Genomic DNA, 27504 nt, shown 5'->3' with positions numbered 1-27504 from the left:
TGTTTACTCACGGTGTGTATTCAGTGACTTTATAAAATGGTTTGGCCTTTGCTTTACTGATGGTTAACCCACGCTTAAAAGCCCTGCCTTTGATATGAGCAACACTCCTTTCTGCCAGCATTTTGTTTTTGGATACCTAAAGAGATTAAAATACAGATTTTGTTATTTTCTTTACCCTGTATCTAACCAGGAAAGTCCCATTGAGTTTCAGAGATGTTTTATTCAAGGGAGTCCTGGCCAAGAGGCATAAATAGCATACCATACCACAGACAAAATATTTCAAAGTAAACGCTTATAAAACTAACAAACAAATATTCGGGCCACAATTAGAATCCGTGACTGAAGTGTTGGTTTTGTGAGTGGTCTTTACAAATCCATAAGCTATAAGGACTTTTGGGGGATACATTTTTTCTGAATGTTTCTTTCTTTTCGATATGAATGACCATGTTGCAAATAAATGCACATACTATTTTGCTTCAGCTGGATTTTTTAAGTTTATGCCCCCAGAAATTCCTGTAATCTCACCAACTCCTGTGTGTTTTATAAATATGTACAGAGGCTTAGATGTTTAATGATAAAATAGATGTTTAAAGGGATCTAATATCTCTTCAAACAGAACGAAAAATGACCGTCGTCGTGCTAACCAAACATAATTCAGACATGACCACAGACGTCGAACAGTTTCACCTTTTCACTGTCCCAGACCATTTTTCTGCATAACTTGTCTGTTGTTCTTCCCCCCTGTTGATTTTCTTTAGCATTTTTTGTTTTTTTCTTGTTTGGACAGATGCTGCCCCCCTCCGCTGACCCCATCCTCTAGGACTGCCATAGCACACAGCACATGAGGTAACACTCAATTCTAGTACTGTTAGAAGACCAACCCACATCCCAAACACTTCCTTCCAGCCACAAATATCAAAAGACGTTAAGAATATCACTGGGGAAAATTGGGTTTTTGAAGTTTTTATGAATGGGTTATATAAAAGGGAACTCTGTGACCGCACTCACCTTTAGTTAGATAATTGTTGCTTAAGCTCAATTTAATGTTTGATTCACCTACATGCTACAGGTCCAACATTTTTTCAGGCTTTTTAGAAGCAGCTGAAGTAGAAAACTATGCATTTTTGATTAATGTATTAAGTTGAGTATCTATATGTTGCCAAAGTTCAAGCCCAATAAAAAAATAGGTGTCGCCTAAGAAGATAGATGTTATGGGTTTATTATTGTCATTATCCCGTTAGAACGTGCTTAAAGTGCAGCTTTCGTAAAGCATTTAGGACTCTAGACACATGACTCAGTTTACCTTTAGGTCATGCACATTTGGTTTTAAATGTGTGAAAAATCTAAATGGCTTTCCAAGGATCGTTTTAGGTGCCATTTGTCCACTCAGACCTCCCAGATGGAGAATATGTGTTTTATTATGCCTGCTAACTCTTTTCTTTCTGTTTTATATTCAGTGTTAAGCTAGAGTGTTTTCAAATTCTTGACAACAGTAAAGTCTGTTAGGGGCAAAGAGGAGAAACCCTAAAGAGTGCAGAATGTTAACAATCAAGCACATTCCTCTTCACAAACTCCTTTAGATTTGTTGCCACAATGAGTTGGCGTCCCAGCCGCTCGTCGTGGCGGCTCGCGCCGGTGGAGCCTCGCGCTGCCGGCGCCCCCTTTAAAGTAGCCCCGCCCCAAAATCAGTCGATCAAATTCAACATCGAACTCACCAGTTTCTGACCAATCAGAGACGAAAGGGGTGGTCTCGAGACGGTGGTCCGTGGTCGCGTCAGCCAATCCGAGCCGCAGACTGTCAAACAAAGCTCTCACCTCAACCATCGTTGGCTGCTTGAATGGTGCCTATATGAGCACGCTGGGCATATTTAAGGAGACACGACCAAGTAAACCAGGGAATTCTTACTAAAGAAGCTTGACACTGTCTGCGTGTTTTATGTGAGTTATGTGCCACAATGAGATTATTTAAAATAAGATTATCTTTAATTGGCTGTGCAAAAACAATTTTCGCAATTATGACTCGTCCCTCCCGTGTGCGTGTCATTACAAGTCCCAGGTGGGGAATCTCTTTAGTTTGCCTCTCTGTGCCATTGTAGCCTCTAAAACTTTACAGACTTGAGTCATATGCATCAAGCCACTTTTTCATGCTAAAAACGCCATCACGTATGTAAACACAACCCAGCAAATAATCTGTGTGTCGTTCACACAGTTGTTTTCCACACAGTGTGATGAATGTGAAGCGCACACACCGCTAGAGGAGGAAGAGGAGGAGGAAGAGGAGGAAGAGGAGGAGGCGGCTACTCCTCATTAGACCTACAGCTTCAAACTGCTGCCGCTTCATTCGGTCGCCTCCTCTGCTGCTCGCTCCTCCGCACTCTCATTTAGGGGCCAGCTTTAGTGTTAGTGTTTCGTTTTTCCAAGTGCCAACATTTTTGATACTCCGTGTTCCCCCAGAGCAGCAGCGGACGTCGGTTCAAGGCGGTAGCTGAGAAGTTGAAACTCCGCTGTTCCGCACGAGAGAGAGGACCCGGATCCACGCCTTATTACATTTCAGTCTCTTTCTACCATTAGAGACTTTATCTGCGACTTCAGTGAAGTTTCGTCCGGTCCAGAGGCCAGCACCACCTCCTCCACCATGACCCGGAGATCGTGTGCCATTTACGCCACGGGCATCGTGTGCGCGCACCTCCTCATCGTGGGGATCGCCCTGGTCGTGGCTCAAGTCTTCCAAACGATGATCCACAGCCGCTTGAAAAAGGTAAGCTTGTTTTTATTTTATTTTATTTTTTTTTAATAATTTGAGACACCAGGAATGAGCAGTATCAGCACCACACGAGAGCATCCTTCATTCACAGCCAATGCCCTTGGACCGGCCAGTTTCTCACGCGTGTGGCTTTTACTCTGCAGCATACATTGACTCCCAGTATCTGTTTGCACACAAAACCGGCCTTTTTTTTAAATTTTGCATTTGAACGTTTGTCCTCCTTTGACATTCCCACAGCCCCCGTGATGCTTGACTACTCATGGCAGGATTTAAAAGGATCTGCATCATCTTTAAACCGCATGTCAGAAGATGCGCCTGTAGTTCCACTTGACATGCTTCACAAAACCAGGCTATAATGCCGTGTTGCGGGTTGGCCTGATGACACGTTTGTTGATGCAGGCTGATCCAGCTCTGCTGCTGGAGAGTTACCGGTAGTAATAGTAGATTCTTTAGCCAGCAGGGTGGGGGAGAGGAAAGGCAGGGATGGGGGGGAAGGGAGCTGCATTGGTGACAGTGCAGGCAGCAGGAGATTTTTTGTGTGTGCATCAAGTATCATTGTGTTTACTGTTAATTCATACAAACAGATCTGACACATTATTGCTTGGCTTTTTTGCTGTAATTTCTAGAGCTAGATCTGTCTTATCCTTTCCCCTCTTGTCTTTAATTTCGGGCAGGTCATGAAGTGTTGTGGTGGGGGAGTTCAGCAGCTGACTCTGTAACCCACGCCTTTCAATCAATTGCTTCTGCCTGCCCTTCCAAATAGTTTGCATTCTTTGCGCTGACATAAATCACTTTTAAGATTCTGTGCACTCTGCAATTCATTACAGGGGGTTTATTAAACGATAAACCCCCTGTAATGAATTGTTACTATTGCAAGACTTTCAAAAGAGAGAATAACACTTTTTGCTCCTGTCAACTGTCTGACCAGGGCCTTATTCTTAAAATCATGGCACTTTAAGTTACTCAAAGTTTTATCAGCTGAAAAGGAAAATCCAATGTGTTTGGAAATGGCTCAAGAGTCGTTTGCTTGGCTAAACCTGCTTTTTACTCAACTGCCTCAGACGTGCTTTAACATGTTGACTTAAAATTGGCCCAATGCAGACGTTTACCAGTAGCGTGTTCTATTATGTTAACAAAATAGGCATTAGAGGCAATTTCCTGCCCTGCTTGAGAGCTGCGTGTAGATGTCACTAGTGGGAAAGTCATGTGAGGAATTTGACTAAAGTCTAAGCCTGAGGGCGCAATTTTAACCTAAGAACATCCTTGTTATTCTCTTGTACAAACTTGAGCACAAACAGTTCTGCTTTGCGAGAAAAAAAAAAGGCATCGTCCTCTAAATGCTGCTTTTCATGGCTGTGGTAAACAGTGGACAGTCTAAGAACAAGGTTACATCAATAGGAGTTTTCCCGCATAAACACTTGACTCATTTGCTGAACAACACCTTTCGTCAACTAAATGATATGTAAGGAGTTTTTCTTTGCATTGGTGGTGCACTTTTTAACAATTGTACATGAACAATGCAGCCTTCTAAACCAAACATGTTCTTTTTATGCTACTCTCATTCTGTACTGTCAGAAAGGGTTTAGGATACTAATGCTGAAGTCCTGTAAATCTTCCGGGTTATGCGTCACATCTTTTCACATCATGTCCTCTTCCGTCTCATACAGTTTTAATTATAAGCAACAGATAAAGACTGAGCCATGCTCTGGAGGGCACAACTTAAATACCTCAAGTTCTTTTTTTGTAATAGATTCCTTAATGAGAACTGTAATTGACTAGTGAGGGAAACTTTACAGGTCTCGCAACACAAAATGTATCCTTTCTAAATGAACGCTGGTATTTGTAAGACCTAAAACTTTACAGGCCAGATTAAGTTTTCTCTTTGTACTGAATGTTTGCTTAAAATCCATTGCCTGATGATCAAAGTGTATACTTTGACTGACCCATTTTACATCTGTCCTGCCTTTTGTGCAGCAGCAAAGGGCAGAGCACCAAACCTATTGAACATTTCTATAGTTAAGCTAAACATGCCTGAGTATTTGACTTTGTAAGCTAAACAGGAATTGTCCACCACACCTAACATCGCCTTAAGGGGCAATCAGCTCAGAGACCACTAAGAACAATGTATGTCCACTTGTGGTTGTGGAACAGAGGGCTTTCAGGAACAAACCATAAAAGACAAGAAGGATGTGGGTTATTTTTCTTTTACAGCGCCCAAAAATACCTTCAGAGAGGCTTCTTTTCCTGTCTGATAACAATCAAGGTCTGTGAATGTAAGGAAAGAGTTGGTTCACATATGCTTTTGACGTCGAGTGTGCTGAGGGGGTCTCCTGTTTACACATGTGTCTAACTGTCGTAATCCCGTCCACCAGACTCAAACTCACTTAACAGTACTGCTCTCCCCAAACCTGGCTGTACTTTGACAGATAAATGTAAAGTGTGTTTGCTCATGGCAAATAATTGTTTTAATGCCATTTTCCCATTTCCGGAAAATGACTCAAAGCAATGCCCCCATGACATTTTGATTATAAGATTGTGATTTTTGTCTCTGTAGGAATTAACTTTGACAGAGAAAAGCCGAGTATTTGAGTCTTGGAAGAACCCCCCTCCTCCTGTTTACATGGAATATTACTTTTTCAACGTGACCAACCCAGAGGTGTTTTTAGCGGGTGGAAAGGCAGCGCTTAATCAAATAGGACCTTATACTTACAGGTATGCATAACACTGTGGATTTATTATTCACCATTTTATTCAGTTTAACATCAAATCTTTTTTTATTAAAGGGAATACAGGCCAAGAGAAAATGTAACTTTCTTGGAGAATGGCACCAAGGTTTATGCCCTCAACCCCAAAAGCTTTGTTTTTGTGCCTGAGAAGTCGGCTGGTGACCCTACGGTGGACATTATCAGGACAATCAACATCCCATTTGTGGTATGTATTTGTATTTTAAGTGTAATTTCGACTTCCATATGCAATTATTTAATGTCTCTGACTCAATCCGTGATTATGTCTTGTAGGTTGTAATGAATGAGCTGAACTCCTACTCCTTTTTTCTACGAACATTGGTGTCTATGTACATAAACAGCCTGGGCGTGGAGATATTCATGACCCGCACTGTGCATGAGGTTCTCTGGGGGTTTAAGGACCCTATCCTTTCTAAAATTCATTCCATGAAGCCTGAAGTGGACGAGTATTTTGGCCTAATGTGGAAGGTAAGGCAGCCACTCTTCTAATGGGTTTACTTTAGAGCAATACACGCTAAAGGCCATTTTCCAGACCGCTGTAGTCGGCTTAAACTGAGGAAGCTGGTCACGGGGAACAAAAGAAGTGTGACATTCATTTTGCTTGGGTGTTGCTGTCTCATGATTAATTATGCTGAGTCTTACAGAATATCTTTTTGTTTGTTTTTTGTTTTACATTATGGTCGTATGGTAAATGACTATTGTCCCTGTTCTTTTCAGAAAAATGGCACCCATGAAGGAGAGTTTGTGTTCCATACTGGTGAACAAAACTACCTGGATTACGGCAAGATTGACACTTGGGATGGCATGAGGTAAAGTCCCACTTAAAGCAGTTACACAACTAGCAAATAGACGTGTCACATAGTCAACTTGTGGCTCTTTGGGAAAGATTGCAAAAGGAATGTTTGCATATGGAAAGTGACTTTTGAACTGAAAATCTAGTATGAGCGAGCCAATTCTAGTTTACGTTTACACTATGGTAACCCCAAAATGCTCTTTCCTCTAAAGGGAGATGTCATGGTGGTCTTCGAACCAGAGCAACATGATCAATGGCACGGACGGCGCCGTGTTCCACCCTTTGATAAACCGAAACGAGCTGCTCTACATCTTTGCTGCTGATCTCTGCAGGTATTCATGTGTACTTTTGTGGATTTGTTTACAAGTGATTGTCAAAGAACGGTATCTTCAAGGAAACCTGCAATTGATAAGGATAATTGAACCCTTTTCTCTGCTCAGTGGTATCCTGTGCAGTAACTCATCCGATTAGAGGATGGTTTAGATGATGGATGTCACAATATAAGACTTTAGTTTTGTAAGAAGAATCTGATTCTAACAAATCACCATTTAGTATGTGACTAGCTTTATGAAATCCAACTTTCTGAATAATTGAGGTTGACGTGAGTTAAAAAAAAAGCTGTTTTAAAGTTTGTTTTTTGAAATATAGATTGCATTTGCTCATTTTTACTTGTAAAATTGTTCTCTTCAGAGAACTGACTGTTTTTAGATCTCCTGCACAGTTATCTATTTCATAAATGTCTGAACATTGTTAAATGAGTTTCTAATTGTTTCATTGTTTGATTCCCTAAACCTCTGGTTTAATCAATTCTGGAACGCCCACTAATTTTGGCAGTTACAAAAACATAGTTGAATAGAATAATCACAAGTATTAAGGATCATGAGAACAATCCAATCATTTCTACTTTAAATGTATGTCTTGTTTTCGCCTCTCTTGTGTAGGTCTATTCATTTGGGCTATGTGAAAGATGTGGAGGTGAAAGGCATCCAGGCGTACCGCTTCGCGCCCCCAAGTGACGTTCTCATGAGTCCCAAAGACAATCCTTCTAATGAGGGCTTCTGTGTGCCAGCTGGAGACTGTCTCGGCACCGGCGTGCTTAAAGTCAGCGTTTGTCGACAAGGTAACGGGACCAGGCCAGTTCCTCCTCTTCAACACACGCTAACCCTTTCAGTCTTAACACGGCTCACGACCCACTTACAAGCTGCCTTTGATGAGGGGTCTGCCACATGACACAGTTGCTCCTTCTCCGTTCCTCCGAAAATGTTCTCTCATTCACTCTGGCTGCTCGCTCTGTGGCATTCCCACATGTCTGAGTCGGCTCAATACGCGGCTCAATGATTAACTCGGTGGTGGCTATTAAAGGCTGTTATAGTAGCCATTGACTATACTGTGATTGCGTTTTGATAAGCTTCTCTGCAGCTGTAAGTGTGGTGTGTGTGTGTGTGTGTGTGTGTGTGTGATATGCTACTGTAAACACGTGCTGGCACTGGTTTTGTTTAATTTTGCTTGGTTTTTTAACATATTTTCTCTGGGGCAATATTACTACACCATAATTTTCTTATCTCACAGTTTATGATGTTTTCAAACCATTTATGACTCATGTTTTTATTTCTAGGCGCTCCTATTGTGGTGTCATTTCCTCACTTTTATCAAGCTGACCCTGCCTACATAAATGCTTTTGAAGGACTCAGCCCAAACAAGGAGGACCACGAGACTTACCTCGACTTGCAGCCTGTATGTTTGCTGTAGCAGTGGTTGATGATTGTACAAATTTCAAGTATGAACTTATGTAATAAACATATGACTTTAACTTTATTTCAGACGACTGGTGTCCCAATTCGTGCCTGTAAGCGGGCGCAACTCAATATCATTGTGAAGCGAGTTACAGGATTCCCGTAAGTGGGGCTTGAACTTTTGACAGACACTACTTTTATTTTACACTTCCCTGATTTTTAACCACATATTGAGCTGCCTGTCCTATCTGACCCTCTGCTTTTCTCCATTTCAGCAAAACCAAACATCTCGTCGAGACCATATTCCCTATCATGTTTGTCAATGAGGTAAACTCCATTGTCGTAACACCTTGTACTTTAGACGTGTAAAAAAATAAGCTAAACTCAATGTAGACTTTTCTTTCTGCCAGACTGCCACTATCGATGATGACTCAGCCCAGCAGATGAGAACGTTGCTCCTTATAGTCACACTTGTGTCAAACTTCCCCTTGCTCATCGTGGGAATGGGCATCATTCTGCTGCTCGTGCTGGTTCTCTTATTCTGTCGAAACCGCCAGAAGAAGGTAGGAATTAAGCTTGTCCCGGACTGATCCGTCAAATAGTTGTAGAATTAATCCTGTTACCAAAAACGCCACTTATAATAACTCAACATGTAACTGTAGTATAAGATTAACAGTAGACTATAGATATAATACTTAAAATAAAATGATAGTAGTTTTGAGTTTGAATGGGTTACATTTTTGTAAATAAAACTCATAAGGTTTGTTAGAAGTTAACCTTGAAGCTGTGTGCATGTCAATAATACACTAACACACTAAAACCCTGCATGTTGAGCTGTATGTTGGCATCTTTGGTGTATGACTGTTCTAATGGAAATGATTTGGTCTTGAAGAGGGCACCAAAAGGCATTGAACTGTCAGTGCTCGGGATGATGTACAGCTCATGTTCCCTCTTATCGTATCGTTATCTTCACTGTTTGTCTAAACTCGAGTTAAAACCTCAGTGTCCTTAGAGTGGGTCACCAATGTCCAGCACCTGTTAAACATTACTACATCATTCACCTCGTTGGCTGGGGTTTTCCAAACACAAAGTATCGATTCAGTCTGAACCATTTCAGCTTGTTTGAACAGCGCTAAAGCAGCATGATGAGAGTCCTCTGACCAGGCCAAAGAATATCTGCTGGTGGTGGTTTTTGGGCATCCGATGATAAAATGATACATGCTTAATTGCAATGTGAAATGTTTTATTAACCATGTTCTTAATTTTCTTTAACCCCCCCCGTTTTCTTTTCTGTTCTAGAACGACGTAAAACGTATTGATTTTACTGAAGCGTTTCATTCTTTTGCTGTAAGTCTTTATTTTGCCTTGTTTGCTGTTCTTTTCATGTCTGGATTTTTTAATTTCTTAATGGGATTTAATTCTCCACCTGACATGTTTTTGTATAATTTGGTATTTTGTGGTGCTTCTGTTGTTATTTTTAGATTTCATTTGGTCACTTGTCAACATTTCAGTCAAAATTCTCCATAGTGCACACATTTATTGGAGTGTTGGAAGATTTGTGTCCATGAACATTTTATTATGCTACAATTCTCTCACAATGTTGCTTTTTTAACATCCTTTCTTTACCTTTTATGCACAGACTGCGAAAGATGAGACTGCGTACACTCAGGTCAGTGACAAACCTGATGAACAGTCAACAACGCCGGCTGCACAGCCTGCAAGGAACGGCTCTTACATCGCCATGTCCCCAGTGGAGGCCCAGAAGTCCTGATGGAGGACCTGCCTCTAGAGCTCAGGAAGAGGGCTGTGGAGCAGTGCAGGGGGCTAAACTACCACTGTGGGATATCACTCACTGGGATCAATTTTTGCTTTGTTTTGGGAGGGGGAAAGGGCGGCCCACATACCCAGTTAATGTTTATCCAACATAGACTTTGCTCTCCTCGCTGGGCCCTCTTATGACTGTCCTCTACTTTACCTGCTGAGCATGGCCGCGCTGCCCGCTGCACTGCAACACTTCCTAAACCTTTCCTGGTTACACTTTTCCTGGTTTCAGTCCTCAATGGAGGACAGTGGCTCAGTGGCTTGGCCTTGACACAAAAAGACTCTGAGCTCCACCGGGACTAGCCTTTATTCACTTTCTCTGAGGGAACACGGTAGCATAGATGCCTTTGCACTGATGCACGGTCTTTAAGCAGAACAACAGTGGCCCAGAGTTTTAGTATTGGCTTCATCACCTGTATTCTGTGTAGGATCCTGTAAATCAACATTTCTAATCCCCTTTAAAGAAGACACTTTTTGGCCTGACATTTAGGGGATACATTGGTTTTAAGGAAACCTGGAATACCATATCCTTTTTGTAAGAACGTTTTGATGTAGACTGAGCCAAACTCTTAAGATTTTTGCCTTTTGTGCTAAAATGACTTTGTGCACACATACCACTGCACTTGATGTTTCTGATCATTTCATGAAAATGGTGCATACCTTCACTGTCCTGTTTATTATGGACAATGGTTTATATGTTCGTGATGAGTGCACTCTTTAGAGTTCAAACCTGGAGACTTGTGATTTATACCTTATGCTTTTTTCAGCAGCGCCTTTTACCAAAACACTATGTATTAGGAATTAGGCATTAGCATAATTTCTAGTCCAAGTTATTAGATCTGAAAACACATGAATTACAAGGGAGACTTGAACCAACTTTCTGCCTTAATGGTTCAATGTGTTCATATATTGTCAGAATAAGCTGGAAAAAACTTGGTATTGTACATACTGTATGTAAAGGGGAATTGTCGATACCTCTGACCTGATCCAGCGAGCAGTCCTGCTAGGTGTGCTGAAAGACTAACTACTCCACTGTCCACCACTCCTGCATGTCGACACTGTTACTTAAAGCACAATTTGGATTGCTAAAGCCAGTCCTTGTATTAGGCGACCAGATTTTGGTTCTTCCTGTGAATTTCAAAGATGCTGTTGTGAGCCAAGACTTCCCATCTTTGGCCCTGTGCAGCCCTTTCCACATAGCATTCCCAGCTGTTATTTGCCAGGCAAATGCAGCGCACCGCATTTGAGTCACTGTCTTATGTTTTGTGTCCTTTTCATAAGCTTGTCGTACTCGCTGGTAAAGGTGAAGTAAAGGCCATACTTTCTGTGCATTTTGCCTGGAAATCGTGCCCTTTTTGTTTTCATTGTAGTTTTGTTTTTTTTGTTCCATGTCCATTTCAATGCAGGTGGTCCTTTAGTAGAGTACATTTCACTATAATGTCCTTTTAGTATTGCTTTATACATGTGGTTTAAAGAAGATATTACTGCTCTTCTGTTACTTTGGAGCTCACATTGTGTTATTTTCCTTATGTGTTATTGCTGCTACATTTGCCATATCTGGTGGACCTATTTTGGCTATTAGTTCTGATGAAATGGCTTTTGTAAAGTTTTGGGTTGGACCAAAAAGTTTTCTAACAAGCTCTTTGTCCTAACAATCACTTGAGTACAAGACAAAAAAAAGGCTATAGCTTTCTGCATTTTACTGTTACAGCGATTATTAGTGATGCCATAAGAACATAACACATTTAACTAGTTTAGAATGTATTTCAGTCATTATTCGTTATATTACTGGTAGATTTTGCCTTTGTTGCAGGAGCTTTTCAATAGGTCTAGTCACTTGTACATTTTAAATTGGGAACACAGATTTGTATCAAGCAGTAACGTGGTGGAGTCATTTATTTGCTTAAATTGCTATTGTAATACACTTGTTCACCTTGACTTGTGACTTAAACCTTAAGCCTGTACGATTGCACCCACCCGAGTCATGTCTTATCTCCGCCACATTGAGTCCAGGGGCTGAAACTCTACACAATTTTCCCTGGCTTGACCAAAGATACCTCTCATAGATTTCCCATATACCATGTTTACGCTCCGGCAGAAATGCAGTGCCACCATCCGCCACATAACTATACTTTTCCCTACTCGTGTGCCACCAAGTGAAGTATTTGTTGTTAATTTAAGTGTGCGTTTGCCATTCGACATCGAGGTAAAAAAAAAAAAATGTGGTTTTGATTTTTTTTTTTTTTAAATGTATAAAACGGACAATGATGCTCTTATGTCGGCACTAGAAATCTCAGTATTATGAAAAACGAAGCAATACAGAGTTATGTAAAAAGTTAAGAACCACATTATTTCCCAGTGTTTTGTTTTTATTTTCCAATTTTTTTGAAAGTGTGGTTTAGTGTTCATTCTTGTTTTACTCTGATGTAAAGCACATTTACGGTTATTCATTTCAATGTCAGATATCGGCCCGGTGTCACACTGGAAACAATTGTGAAAATGTGTGTTTGAGTTGGACGCGTAATGAAACGTTTTGTCTGTGAAGCCAATGCACCGTTTGTGTAAAACTGGATTTAAGGAAAGGCTGAGTATCTTGGTAATGAGAATGTGGAGACACTACAGAATTGAGATGAATGACGCCCTCCTTCAGGGATGAGCAGCAGTGCCATACCTTCTGTGAGTCCTTTGATCTCTTGAGGACCACACCTGAAATGACTAACACACATTTCCTGTTGAGATATACTGTACTAATTTGTTTTGCTGCTGAAAATGACAATCTTCTTGTCATGTTGGGTGCAAAATGATTTTGAAGTAATATTCCTTTTTAGTTTTGATAATTTACACTGCACAGATGTTTCTACAGTGCTTTTGTAAACCTTTATAGCGTATTTGCAAAAAATAAAAAAATGCAAAGTTTATCGTTTCCGTGTCATTTTTCTTTATATTATTTATATTAAGTTTAAATTGGAAATTGCAGTTTTCAACAGTAACTTTAAACTCAAACATTACCTTTTTTAAAAAAAAAAATTCTCCATGAGATTCAAAGTCATGAAAAATTGGCATGGCAATAATCAATTCAAAAAACATGTTCTATCTTTGAATGTTGCAAAGGCCTCAATGTTGTCATAACAGGAAGCTGAAACACATGAACAGGTTGTGTTCACAGAATTTGATTATGTCACATTGGAGAGGGTGGGCAGGGGCCTACAGTATGTTAACCCTGAGAGATTCACTGTTTAGAAAGAAACAACCAAACTTATGATCCACACTTATTAGATACTGTCTCTACAAACTCTTCAATCTTGGGCTAAAGTACTTCTAACTGACAAAAATCACATCTTCTGAATCTATTGGGGAAAAAATCTCTTGTCTATTTATACTTGCAGAGAAGATGGTGAACTTTGTGCCAGTTTTTGGTTTATGTGGACATGCCCAGTAATTATGAACCATAAACCAGATCAACAAATCTGTAACCTGACGAAGTCTGACCTGCCTCCAGCTCAGTTTTAACTATAGGGATTTGTACAGTATGAGGTCACGTGAACCCAACTTATTATTTTTATAGTATACAGCCTTATAACTTATCTTTATTTTCTATTTCTTTTCTTTATTGATTGGAAGGAGCATGATGTATGATGTATACTTGTTATGGGTGTGATTGAGGGTAAGATCAAATAGTACTATACTGTATGTTTTGGATTATTCATTCTGCTGCTTTACACAGTATGTAGTGCAGGGTGATATTGAGTGACAATTAAACCTAAACTGATATGTTTAAACAAATGTGAAATATCTCTAAAATGAATCACAAAAGGGCACCTTGTTCCTTTATTTGAAAGTTTCCAACATAACTTAAATCAGCTCTTTTTTTAATATATATGATACTACTACTTGATAAATACTTGATATTTAAATTTTGCACATTGCCCACCTTTAATGTTATGTGAAATTACAAAGATGTAAAGTAGACGAAGTGAGTCTAATTAGAAGAAGTTCATTATAGAAAATATAGCATTTTAACTGCGTAGAAATTAATAACAGACAATATTTACCACATTTATGTAACATTAATTTTTCAACATAGTTAAACCTGACTCCTTACTGGCTTTATGTCAGCAGTGCCAGGCACAGGCTGATCCTGCCTTAACTTTCTGAGAACTGGTTAATGTTCCCGCCCTTGAGATGATCATTTCAGGGTCCATGGACGTCAGTAGATAGGACCACATTTGATTATTTATCCACTTGCTTAGTTTATTTTTATTTGCAGCTTATCTCTCATCTCATACTGCTTAAGGTTAGGGACAGCCGCAGTTTCCTTCCATGATGTCAAAGATTGTGAATTTTGAGGCCTGGCCTACAGCAAGTTAAAGAAAAGAGCCTAAAGTATGGTGCCCAAACTGTGAGACCACCTACTGACAGTGAACAATAGCCCCCTTTTCGTATGTCCTGAAAAGTAGGTCTAACTGCCTCCTCCATTGTCCCATTTGTGACCAGTTTGAGATTTAGGGAAGGTTACAGCGCGTTGACCTCTTTCATTAACAGACTGTTCTTATTGTTAACCCAAAGTACATGTACTGGCCACTCAAATGGGCCTACAGTAAGCGCTACCACGTTTTCCTTCAATTAAACAAACTCTATTAATGTTCAGACAATAAAACCTTGCCACTGTAAAGACTTATAATAAAGTAAACACATGACTAGGAATTAAAAACAAATTAAATAAAGCTGAATACTTATTACTTCATTAAATACATAAACCACCAATTTGTGAAATTACTTGTTAAAGAAGATATATTATTATTTGGTATTTAGTATTGAACTATAACAATTTGTTTAGATATCTAATTTGAGAGTTTCTGCACTATTCATCTAAAAAGCCATGATAATAGAAACAGGTTTATTGACTTCCTGTGCAAAATTGCAGAACTGAGAAAACCTTCCTCTTCATAGTTGCTTTTGTATCATGTTTTACTTTTGCAAAATGTTACGAGACATGTGTGAGTATTTTTGAACAATTGCAAGAAGGTACAAGGCAGGGCCAGAGATACGGGGGGTGTGAAAACGCTTCAAATAAAGGACAATATGAAGTTACTCAAATAAGTATGAAAAAGTCAAAAGTCTGGACTAATGAAGTAGAAGATTACATTGTATCATGAAAGATCATAACAGTTGATTTTACCCATTACTTTAAATCAAATACTGAAAAAGGATTGAGATGAGGACGGTAAAAATGATCATTGTTTGTGCTTGATACTCAGTTTAGGAAAGTGGTCTTCTGAACTCTGAAGTTGGTTTTCTTGCAGAATAATGCAAAAAAAGGGGAAAATGATCTCAACTGCCCTTTAAATAGAAAGTGGTTGATTTCGCCCCCTGCTGGTGTTTTTTTATAATGGACTAGTCAATGAAAAATATAAGAATGACCTACAAAAAAGTAAAAGGTTTGGCAATAGATTGGTTCTAATTATAATGCAGCTTATAAACCATTTATGACAATGCATTGAATAAAATATTTTAATCACATTGATTTTATTGGGTTGTTGTGCATTGAATGGATCCTTATCAAAATATGTATATATATCTTTATACAGAAAGGAACAGATTATATTTACAGCTTTATGACGTTTACTGATAATCTTGGTTTTCTTTTGTAAAATTGTGCTGTGTGATTCATCATATGCAGTAATAATTCTAAGGCACAAGAAATAGTTACTGCAGTGCATTTGGTGTTAGTGTCTTTTAGAATACATTTGTGTAGCTTAAAAACACCATTATTGGAACTTGTAAAAGTGTAAAATTGCCAACCCATATAAAACAATACTGCCTATATTACCTTAAATATACATACATATTTAAATAAATAATGTTTTGTCGTTGCATGTCTAAAAGATTCAATCAGCTCTTTTCGAGCCTGAGTGTTTCTCTAAATCCCACTGATCCACGAAGGCGTCAGTTGGGCCGGAGCCAGTGTGCGTCATAAAGCAGCTTGTGTTGGCATCAGCTCCACAGTCTATCAGAGGTTTTAATCGTCTTTTCAGATGTTGGGATTTCCTTCCAGTTTGGTCAGATCTGTGGCTGTGCCCATAAACATGCTGCGACCTCGCTCCAAACGACTCTTTTTGTCCGTGAGCCGAAAAGCCTCCATAAACTCATCTATGTCTATGCAGCCGTCATGGTTACTGTCTATGGTCACAGCCAGGTCAGAGATAGCGTCGTCAGTGATCTCCATCTTCAGGTAGATGCTCAGGAGTTTCCACGTTTGCCTGAAGTCCTCTATTGTAATGAACCCTGCGAGAGGGAGAAAGGTCAGTGAGGAGAAGAGGCTTGGGTCGTTATGGTGGGGGATGGGGAGAGCAGTAGATCAGTGGGTTAATCCTCCTCTTATCTGTCAGGGATCAGGACGCTGCAACGCTTTTTGACAACAGGTAGCTTAACACACAGTTGCTGCTAACAGTTTGTATTGCACTGTGAAACTTTTCTAGTGCTGGGTCTGCCACCTGCTTGAGTCCAGGGAGATGCTGTTATTTTAGCTGGAATGTTCCACAGTGTGGTATTAAATGTATCTTGCATTAGGTGCGTTTATTGCTAAAATACAAGAAAACATGAATTCCTAAAGGGCCTTGACCTAAATTGAACCGTGAGTCAGGAACATGATTTAGTTATCGCTTTTATTGCCACATAGTCCTTTCAGACACTGAAACAGAAACAATGGTCTGGGATTGTCACATCCAGTGATTTCTACATGTTTTTCTCAGACTTGATAATGCATCTTGATGGGAATCCACTGTCGAGGACATTTTGTTATTTAGTTTATTTATTTAGGTGTTTTAACAACACCATGCCTGTTGTGAAGAATATTTATCTTATCTTAGAAGATATCCACAGATCTCACCAGTAACTTTGATGCCATCCTGTGGAACATTCCAGGCAAAACAATCACGCCTTCATGGTAACAAGCAGGGGGCTGACCCTCCACTTGAAAAGTTACACCGTATACCTTATCATTGTGTTATAATGTTTTTATTGTGTTATCGTGTTGGTAGTTTAGCTCCACTTGAACACTTTACCTGAATTATCTGTGTCTACGATTCTGAAGATGGTCTCGATAGTGCAGCGGTGGCGGTACAGTGTCTCGATCAGCCCTTCGTCAATGTGCTGTGGAGAAAATAATGATAATAATCCATCATCCGTCTTCTTTACCTCTTAGTCATAACAGATAATATGAATGGACATGCATTTACATCAGTTTGAGGTTTTTTGATGGCAAGCTCGTTGAACCACTCGTAGTAGTTGATCATTCCTTCACTGGATTTGCATGTGACCAGCTGAGAGCGCAACATCCTCCAGGGCAGGTTGAGGTGCATCACACCCTCCACTGCATCCGCCCAGTCACTCAGACCTATGAGGCCTAACAGGGAGAGAGTAACAAATAAATACATATTTTCTATACATACCTATTTCTGTTATACATTCTACATTCACAAAAAGCCTGTTGAAATTAGACCTATTATGGAAGGAGATTTTCCTTCTTTATCTGTTTCTGGAATTAAACTCTGTCCGGCGCATTTACAGAAACTTTAAATTAACACAGCTGTAAAGCTAAACTGTAGTTTCTGTGAAACTGTTTTGGCCTTTGTTCTGCTTGGCTGTTGTTTTATTTTGTTCTTATTGGGCATTTAAGTCCTTCACACAAAACACAAAGACACAAGCTCACATTTCTCATGGCCAGAGTCAAGACAATAACAATAGCATAATGGTACATAGGAGTGTAATAGTGTTGGGTTACGTGTAATTCACTGAACACTGAAACATTACACACCAGTGTTCTCTTTGTCATAAGTTCTGAAGGCACTCATGAGGTCAGACTTGTGAGCGAACAGTTGTTCCCGCAAGACTTTGAGGGCTGAGCGCTCAGTACGCCCCGCACTGCAAACAACACAATATTGAAACAAAGTAAATGTCAAAAGCTCTTTCGGTGTGATAACGATTATAGCTACACACCTCTGTCTGACTGTGAGCTCTCGGGTCATGCTGGTGGCCTGGTATTGAACCATATAAGGCACAAGATCTGGCCCCAGCTTAACATAGGCACCTCTATTGCTTCCAACATCATAGTAATTAGAGGCAGAAAACAAAGTCAAAACCTAACAAAAGAACAAGAAATATGGACCGTAAGAAGCAGGTTCAACATTTGGATATTTTACTGTGTTCCCATCTGAGAAAGTGTTTGCATCAATCCCATCTCACCTTGCGGTTGTGGCAGAACTCGTAGCCCTCCTGTTTGCACTCGTGGGAGCGGATCAGCAGCTGCAGGTTGTGTCTGTTCAGGAAGTCCTCGGTCACGTCGGGACCCCAGTAACAGCCCCCGCCCCTCACTTCATTGGGTATGCAGCCATCTTGAATCATGGGGTCACTCCACAGCAGGTCCAGAATCTATGGGCAGACAGCAAATTTGCTTTTAATTTAAAATATATTTTACCTCAAAATGTTAACATATAAAAATAAATATTCAAAATTCAAATTATTAATACAGTATGTGAGCCTATTATGTCCCCTATATTAAAAATAAGAAGTTGAAATTACAAATAAAAATGTATTGTAAACAATTACTGCAGTAAGGACATTAAAAACTAAAGATCCAGAAATATTTATACAAATATACGATTAAGATACATCACAGATACATTTTTCTTCCCAAACAAAAAACAGCATTTGCATTCAAGAGTAAGGCTATATCCAAACATAATAAATGACAATAATAATAATAACAAACAGTAAAGCAAATTATTTATTGATAGACTAAGGTGTAACGTTATCTTAAAAATTATATTTATATATATGTTTATGAAAATATGATCATATTTAATAATGACGCACCTGTTTCCACTCATCCTCACTGTTGATTGACTCTATAGAGATGGACTGTACCATTTGATTCTCCTGAGTTAGATTTTCCGGGCGGAACATGGACGTTCTCCTCCTTTGCATCTCCAGCTCATCCTCCGCACTCACTTTGATCCGGTTTGAAAAGTCCTGGAGCGACCGGTTCTGGAAGCTGGTGCGTCTCCCGAACTGTTTAGGAAACGTCATAGAGTTCCTCCGCTGCAGGAACTTACTGGCCGACCACTCTTCGTCCAGTTCAGAGTCTATGGACATTCCAGCCGAGCTTGTAAGTCTTCTCTTTGGAGGCCTCAATGCCGAAACGTACTAAAAAGAACACATTTAATTTGATTTTATGCCACTTTTATGCTTGTCTCCATAGAGATGTTTGACTTTGCCTGGAATAATCCACAGTATGGCGTTAAACTTATATAGTATGTTTATAACGGGATTTCTGGGCAATAAAAACACTTATAATTGAATAAAAAGAATGAAAGGTATAATGCTATACAGCAGAACATTCCAGGCAAAGCAATAACATCTCCATGGAGACAAGCAGATTACATAGTGCACCTTTAAATATATTTACATAACGTCCTACTTACTTTGTGCCTGTCCACCCTCGCGATGATACCAAGGTCTGTGCTGTCAGAAATTCCTCCGTGGATAACCAGCACTTTCTGATCAATTATAGTTGCTAACGGTAACCAGCTGAAAATCTTCTGTAGCAGCTTTAGTATCCGCTTGCCATGCATCTGAAAAGAGATGTATATGATTACGTTCATACATTATAGGCCCCAACATTAGTAATAAACTGTATAATCTCTCTAGTTTGAACACAGGTCTATTGTCTGTTTGAGGAAAGAAACAACACAAGTAGCTCACAAAACAAGGTGTCCCTTCTTAAATTGTACTAACATAATCTTTAAGTTAAGGAAACATTTGTATATTTAGACTAAAATTATTTATATCCAAAAGCAACCGACCTTGCATATGTCACTTTTTGAATGTTCACTTCTTATAACACGTTGTAGAGAACAAACACCTGTTTAATGCTCACTGCACCAGCTCCTCATTCACTTTAGAGTTGATTTTAAAATTGTATTGTTTGTTTTTAAAGCGCTTCATGGACTGGCCCCCGCGTACATTTCAGACCTCATTGTCCCCTACACTCCTGCGCGCCCGCTGAGGTCTGAGGGCCAGTTACAACTTCTCGTCCCAAAAAATGAGACTCAAAAACCAGGGGCCTTTTCTGTAGTCGGCCACAAACGTTCTTCCTCCCACATAAAGACTGCACCTACAGTTGATGCCTTTAAGTCTTGTTTAAAAACTTTGATTCACTCATTTAACCCGGCAAGAGCAGTGTGTGGTCCTCTGACTGTCTTTTATTATTTTGTATATTTTGTATATTTTGTATATATTATATATTTTACTTGTTTTGTACTCTGTGCAGCACTTTGGAGACTTGTGTTGGTAAAATGTACTAAACAAATAAAGTTGGATTGGATTAATCTTGTGTTTGTTGATACAGAAATAGAAGGGATACATACAAACTAACACTGATAAATACAAGAATTATGTCACTTGGGCCAAACACAACAAATGTACCTTATATTTGGTTAAGACTTCTTTAGTGAAGCCATACCTATGATAAAGTTATAACACATTATGATATGAACAAATGCGGCCACTTGTTTTTGTCTTTAGTGGTTGTACCTCAGATTCACTATGTGGTCCTCGTGGTTTCCTCGGTTCAGATAGACTTCACTGGGATACACCAGAAGAAATGCAAACAGAATGAGGAGGATCTCCACTGAGTCGTGTCCTCGATCCACAAAATCTCCGTTAAACAGATAGGGCTTCTCCAAGGACGGCATGCCATTCTGTAACAACACGGTAACAAATGAATCGGTATCACTTCGTACCAACTACACACCCTTAATGAAGCATGAACAAAGACTTCATTCATAATGTACCAATAGTTTATTATGGAGTGTTGAATGTGTTAGAAAGAGAGACAGAGAAATAGGACGGAAATACCATGGTAACCAAGATAACAAGATATAACACATTTTTCAGTAATTACCATGATTAAACTTTTACTTACCATCAGTACTTATTTGTCAAGCCACAATTAAAGGGTTTGATTTATTTGATCATTGAACAGAAACAAAATGTCAGAGAACAGATTAATTATTTTATTTTGTATTTTGTATTTTTTACTTTTATTGTAGCACTGCTTTCAAGCACTCAACACTATTTTATGCTGGAAAAAATCTCACAAGTTGTGGCACAGGCTCTTCTCTCATCCCTACAATAAACTATCAAATGTATTTCTCTTGTCAAAAAGGTTCAAGTCCAACTTTGGGAAGAAAAGGAAAGTAATCCATTGTGTTCCCCTTCTTAAGTGCTGGTTACCATGCTATTTATCTCCTATTATCATGCTATTAGTTGTGCTATAAAGTATAGTTTTACTGTCTTGATGCTGACAAACCTTGTAGAAAATAAGAAGGAGGTCTTCCAACTGACCGTGCAAATCACCTTTCACAAAAAATGAAAAGCAAGAATAACATGATCATGGAATCCTTTAGGAATGTATGATAATGTGCATATTATAGGGTGCAGTCGCTTACCACAAATTGTTATCTCTTTGCTGTGACAAGTTGAAATGCGATTGATGTTGGGCAACAGTCGGATCAGACTCCACGCCTTGAGAAGCAACTGGAGGACGTAGCGAGAGTGCAATTGCTACGGGGAGAAAAACCCATAAACACTAAGGATGAACCATAAATATGAACATTTGATGTGTGAAGAACGCACCTTTTTGTTCCTAAATGCCTCCACCAAACCCACGGCCTGCTCCACCGTCAGAGGGAAGGTTAAATGAGGACCCGAGTAGATCTCTGGCACCTCGATGTTCTTGTAGCAGAAATATCGCTCCCATTCTGCATCGCGACACACATCGTTCTCTCTGAAGATGTGGGAGATTAATTTACCTACAATAAAACAAAACGCATTGTATAGAGTGGGGTTTGATTTAACACAAGTAGAGGTATCAGATATCTTACGTTCGTTGCTTGATGGAGTGAAGTTGTCCATGAGATAGCCGAGGAAGTTGTAAAGCTGAAATTGAGAAAAATAAAAAACATTTTGATGGATTTTTTTGAATTTTATGCTTGGTTGTTGCTGTTCTGGATCATACCTTGATCTGTGCCTGTTCTCCTGAATATTCGATGGACTGGAAGATGTGCCATGTGCATCTCCGCCTCATTTCTGTTCGTGCGACGTACTGACGATACCATCGCTGTATCAGGATGGCAGCTCTTATGGCTGAAAGAGTCACGGTAAAGAGTCAGAGTAAACATTTGATACACAAAGCCCAACTACTGGAGCTGATGACTTACTTGTGACAGCTTTGAGTTGCAAAAGAAAAGGTGGAAAATGCATTAGGTACAAATAAAACACCTTAAAAAGCGGTTTAAGTCAATGGAAGTTACCTTTTCCAGGATGTTTATTAAAATGGGCAGACTTGGTGACACCACATCCCATGCCTGTCTCTATGTAAGGACACAGAAACATTTGAGTTTGACTTTCTGTTCACAATTGCTCTATAGTCATAATTCTTTAACATCTCCTGCATATTTCCACAATAACACAATTCACACAAGTAAGATAATAATAATATAATAATAATAATAATAATAATAATAATAATGATAAAATAATAATTAAAATAATTAAAATAATACAATTACTTATTTGTCAGTAGGTACAAAAGCATAGGGCCTCTTTCCTTTGCCTTACTTCCTGTGATGCGGGAGCTTTAGAGTGGGTTAGGCCTTTTAATCTCTTTATCTGTTGATTCACTCCTGACCTTCAGATTTGACCTAAATCCTGAAGACCGCTTGAGTCTGGTTTCCATGAGCGCTTACCGTTACATTTGTCATTATTTTTTACAATAAAGATAAGATATATTGACAAGAGCTTATCAAAGAAGTAGGCTGGAAGTCGATGTTCAAATGACTGTAAGTGTGAATAAGGTCATCAGTGACATCATTGAACCAAAATATGGTTCAATGATGGATGCATCCAAGGAAATTGTTTTCCATTGCACTGCTCAATCAAAATGTTGTGTTTTCAGTCAACAAATTAAAGGTGAATAGACAGCATTGTTAGACTTTATTACATATCTAAATTTAAAAAGAAATGTACTTACATTGTTAAATTCTGTAGCCAGTCATCAGCTTCCAGCTTGTTCAGCTGTCACATGGAGACAACGGTCTTCTGCCCTGCTGCATGCTCTACAAGTCCCTCAGGATCTTGTTTGAGGAACCTGCACAGCTCATCACTCCCTGTGGAAGAATGGGACCAGCACCCAACTGACAGGCCTCTGCATGGGTGCAGCTATGCCCAGCGTCCTGTGCTCAGTGAGTCCAGTCTGTGTTCAGGTCCCAGTTCAAGCGATATACTGAAGTGTGTACTGGAACAGCTTTTGACTCTTGGTGTGATGCACGAGCTTCAAGTGGATTACACTAATGACTTGATGAGACCAGACTGCTCTTAGGGCTCTTCAGAGGGCCTACAGCAAAATGCAAACATAAAGGCTACTGGCTGTGTTTTTCTCCCATTATATAATTATAAAGATTATCAATACTTAAATAATTCCCTAACCTTGGCTTTAAGGTTCCTACTTACCTTAGGACTAAGTAGTTTGGAGAGCATCCTTAAACCTACAGCTCCGGCTACAGCTATACTGATTTTATGAGTTTTTATTTTTTTACCAAGCTGCCAGTTGAGATGTAGCTAAAAGAAATACATAAAAAATATCAGTGTCAAATTTGATTTCTACATTTCATAATTCATCTCTATTCTTAAAGTGTAAAGCGTATTCATCCACTACTATCTGCAGAAAATCATTGTTAATACTCATGGTTTGTTTCGTAAACAGAACAGAACAGAACAATGACGCTCTTGAACGCAGCTCCTGTTACATACCAGTGGGCGGCGCTGTTCCGAGGGTCATCGCTGCATAATAATAACATCACATTTATTTCACCTACTGCTTCTGGCTATTTATTCGTAACACTTTTATGCCTTTTATGCATCACAATTTTCCACCACCCATAGCATTTTGATCAGTTGTTGTTTTGTTGTCGTGTGTTAAAGTTCGGTAAGTACACTTGTGTCTCTGCATGCTAAACATTACATACAAGTTTGGCACTGGGAATATCCATAATTGTCACTATCTTAAATCACATGAAACTGTAAAACACCGCGTAATGCATGTCATCTGATCGTTTGACTAGAGACTGGCTCTTTATTGCGCCATAATAATCACATTTTACAGCTTCAAACCAGGAAATACACCAGTGTTGTCAGAGCGCAGAGAGACTGAGCTGTGGCCCTTGTGCTGGTTTCATCATGAAGATCGCTGTGCTGGGGGCCACGGGACAGACCGGGCAGCACCTGGTCCAACAGGCTCTGCAGCAGGGCCACACGGTCACTGCTGTGGTCAGGAGTCCGGAGAAAGTCACCGTGCAGCATGACAACCTCAAGGTACGTCTGACCAAGGGGCCACTCTCCTGCTCAAGGTTCAGTGTCATCGTGTTGCAACTGTATCCAACAAAGTTCAGTGTCCCTCGTGTTGTAACAGTGAGTGGGACGTGAAGGACACAAATGATGTATCAAAAAAGTATTACAAAGTTGTGGTTTAAGAGAATCAAGTAGGTGTAAAAAAAGGAATTTGGGTGCTCAAGGTTAAAGTAAGTTGTAAGAGTAAAGTTTGACATGTAGCTTCAATGTATTGCACCTGTAAATATTTTTTTTGTATGTATGTTTCAACATTTGGACTGAATTTTGGTCTATTTAAATGGATTGGGGAAAGACCTTAAAATGCTGCATGTGTCATGAAGCCGAAACTCATAAATTGACAGAGAAATCACAACAATTATGAAAATGAAATCATATCTGAAGGAGCGGTGCTAGAAACATACATGTTAGTTATTTTGTCAACATAAAGTTTTTGGCACTTTTACCACTTTTGCTACACAAGCTCCTTCTGGTGGTATTGGAGGTCCTCTACTTTTGTAATGTTAATTTAAAGTTTGAGTTTTAACCACTTTTTGGTCTTCTTTTGGATAGTTTCTTCGTTAAATCTATTGTAGCAATGATATAGTCCAATTTTAGACCTGGTTCAGCCTTAGTTTGGACCTGAAAACAGTCCTGTTTTAGACCCAGTATAGAGCTGGTGGTACGTGGAAAGCCAAATGTTTTCTTAAGTGGCACTTTGATAACCACTGTGTAAGATAATTACTTAGAGAAGTTTAAGTTAATTAAAAAGCTAATAACTGCGCACTATAAACACTGGCACCTGGTCATAAATAACTCTTCATAGATAAAGCTTGATAAACAACATTTGATTATGTATAAAAAAATAAATGTAAAAAAAATATTAATGTTTTCCCCTTTTCTCTTGAAGGTGGTGAAGGCAAATATTTTCTCCTCGGACAGTTTGAAGGATAATTTTAAAGACCAGGATGTGGTCATGTCCTGCCTTGGCTTCCCGACGTCGTTCTTCTCTGGAGTGACGGGTTACACTCTGTCTATGCACGCCATGGTCAAAGCCATGCGAGAGGCCAAGGTCAACAGGCTCATCACCATGACGTCATGGTACACCGAGCGTAAGCAATTCAATTTAGTTTTGTAAAGCCCTGAATCATAACCGCAGTTGCCTCGCTGGGGAAATAGATGATTTTTACCAACACAAAGTTAGAAAATCAAACAATGAAACAGTTGCTGGTCAATGATAAGCTTCACTTACATCTTTATTATACAACAGAAATGCTGAAATCTGAAAAGTCACTAATATATTCTATGTTTATACCTTTTTAACAGCAAACTCTGGGACTCAGTCGTCATACATGATCCGCTTTCTGTTGTTGCCGATGATCCGGAGTGTCCTCACCAACATGTTCCAGATGGAGCAATTTCTGCAAACTACAAATGACATCGAGTGGACAGTGGTCCGTCCTCCTGGCCTGAGAAACCAGCCTGCCTCAGGTCAGTGGTGTGAGAGTACTTGGCGATGGTGGTATGGTTCAAAAATAAATTATCATATTGATTTAATAATTACAATTTAAAACTAAAAACAAACACTTTTTACACAAAACTCAAAACTGTTACAATTGTTTTTCCTGACTGAGGATTGGCTGTAGACCTCTCTATTAAAAAGATCAAAGCAACACATTAAATATGTAATTTCCAAAACAGATCAGGCCATATTTCTGTTCAAATAGAAAGGTTGTTTTTTCTTCTCAGTCTCATTATTGTGATGCTTCTTTCTGTGTCCTCAGCTCTCGACTTCTTGACACACGAGGGCTACTTTGTGCCTGACAACAGTGGGATCCCTGTGGGCAGTGCAGTGGCTCGAGGAGACGTGGCTCGCTTCATGCTCTCACTGCTCAACAACAACACATGGATCAAGAAGGCAGTGGCCATCGCCACCAAATGAAATCAACTCACCAAATCATAGACAAATAATTTCATTTATGTTTTTGTATTCCATCATATTTGTTTTGTAAAATAGGGAAAGTGTGGCTTTATCGCCTTTCAAGGGAAATTAAAATAATACAAAATAAAACATTTTATTTGCCATTTATTTGAAGAGGTAGAGGGTCACATGCGTTTTAAAATACACTAAAATGTGTGCTGCTGAATGTCATGTCTGTAAATGTCATTGTTTATTTATTTGACTTTGCATTATTTCTCTTGTTGCCTTCTAATAACCACTTTTGCCCATACGTCCATGCTTTTGCCTTAAACAAATACATTTTACATCTTAATGTATTACTTCTGTTCAGCCTCATGGATGTGCTATAGTTCTACTCTGACTACTTAAAAGTCATGACTTCAATTATACAGAAAAATCCCCTCAGAATTCCTAAAATAAAACTACAATTCACATGTCTGTTGTCAGTTGTCGTTTGTTTCCAATAATACAAATATCCGGTCAGTTACATTCTCTGTTTGAAGACACATGTATTTTAAGAAACAGTACTTTTACATATTAGTAAAACAGTCTGTAATTGATAAAAGCTTTACGTTGACAGTATTGATAGGAATATATGCGTAACACTTGTTTTTAATACTATTCTAAAGTTAACTTAGTACTATTCTAACTTGATTACATATCGTTCACATGTCGTGCCCTCAGGTGAAAAAGAAAGTGCAGACTAACTTGAAAGATATGTGATAAAACGTGAACTAAATACCTATAGTCTTTTTCTCACCGCAACACAAACAAAAGATGCAAATGATTCATGTCGCAGCCTTTTTTCAAGCAATTTGAATAACCAGAGCTTGAATTTTGGTATTTTCCTCTCATCTTGTTTAAAATGTGTATATAATGCAACTCAAGAACACTCCAGTTCTGATTAATGAGATATTGGACTCATCCTTCCGAAAACAAGAACCATTTTATCTACATTTCATCTCAGGTTCTGATGCTTGAGTCAATGGGAATGGAGAGCAGAGATAAGATCAGACTGTAATGTGAATAAGACACCATGGATCTAGAAGCTGGATCTGAAACCTGTTGTCCAAGACCTCAGGATAATCTGTCAGTGATTGTCTTTCTTAAACAAAGTGACATTTCTACATATTTTCAGTAAAGGTATATTTATCTCCAGTTGATCCGGTACAAAGTAAATATGACATGTTGTCTTCCTGTTGCCAGAGGCCGCCGATTCTGTTACGTGTCAGGTCTCTGTCATT

The 27504-nt window shown here is 39.2% G+C and overlaps 3 protein-coding genes across 4 annotated transcripts; 2 read left to right on the top strand and 1 right to left on the bottom strand.

The window, feature by feature from the left end:
• Window positions 1-2331: 2331 nt before the first annotated feature.
• On the top strand, window positions 2332-12770 carry scarb2a (scavenger receptor class B, member 2a). 2 transcript variants are annotated; one of them, XM_072434192.1, is made up of 13 exons: window positions 2333-2758; window positions 5319-5476; window positions 5548-5695; window positions 5782-5976; window positions 6226-6317; window positions 6514-6633; window positions 7243-7421; window positions 7917-8035; window positions 8123-8196; window positions 8310-8361; window positions 8445-8597; window positions 9334-9381; window positions 9674-12770. In XM_072434192.1, exons 1-13 carry the CDS (start codon window positions 2636-2638, stop codon window positions 9803-9805), a joined length of 1593 nt encoding a protein of 530 aa, XP_072290293.1. In that variant the 5' UTR covers window positions 2333-2635; the 3' UTR covers window positions 9806-12770. The 2 variants fall into 2 exon arrangements, with proteins under 2 accessions (XP_072290294.1, XP_072290293.1); XM_072434193.1 differs by lacking the exon at window positions 9334-9381 and having other exon boundaries at window positions 2332-2758.
• Window positions 12771-15548: 2778 nt separating this feature from the next.
• Window positions 15549-23170, bottom strand: ppef2a (protein phosphatase with EF-hand domain 2a). The gene is made up of 17 exons (XM_072432993.1): window positions 22949-23170; window positions 22230-22289; window positions 21935-22062; window positions 21801-21855; window positions 21553-21728; window positions 21366-21480; window positions 21227-21273; window positions 20449-20615; window positions 20341-20377; window positions 19338-19487; window positions 18730-19059; window positions 18100-18285; window positions 17854-17996; window positions 17672-17778; window positions 17094-17260; window positions 16920-17007; window positions 15549-16140 (listed from the first exon to the last, which is right to left on the bottom strand). Exons 2-17 carry the CDS (start codon window positions 22279-22281, stop codon window positions 15887-15889), a joined length of 2202 nt encoding a protein of 733 aa, XP_072289094.1. The 5' UTR covers window positions 22282-22289; window positions 22949-23170; the 3' UTR covers window positions 15549-15886.
• A 909-nt stretch (window positions 23171-24079) lies between these two features.
• LOC140347308 (uncharacterized) lies at window positions 24080-26682 on the top strand. The gene is made up of 4 exons (XM_072433705.1): window positions 24080-24288; window positions 25211-25412; window positions 25627-25791; window positions 26085-26682. The coding sequence occupies exons 1-4, from the start codon at window positions 24154-24156 to the stop codon at window positions 26240-26242; spliced, it is 660 nt and encodes a 219-aa protein (XP_072289806.1). The 5' UTR covers window positions 24080-24153; the 3' UTR covers window positions 26243-26682.
• The last annotated feature ends 822 nt before the right edge of the window (window positions 26683-27504 follow it).

This window comes from Eucyclogobius newberryi, unplaced genomic scaffold (genome assembly GCF_026437365.1).
Source record: "Eucyclogobius newberryi isolate DKJ021-1_F unplaced genomic scaffold, fEucNew1.0.hap1 SCAF_6, whole genome shotgun sequence".
Classification (NCBI taxonomy): domain Eukaryota; kingdom Metazoa; phylum Chordata; class Actinopteri; order Gobiiformes; family Gobiidae; genus Eucyclogobius; species Eucyclogobius newberryi.
The sequence above is the reverse complement of the archived record's forward strand: the minus strand, read 5'-3'. Positions and strand labels throughout refer to the sequence as shown.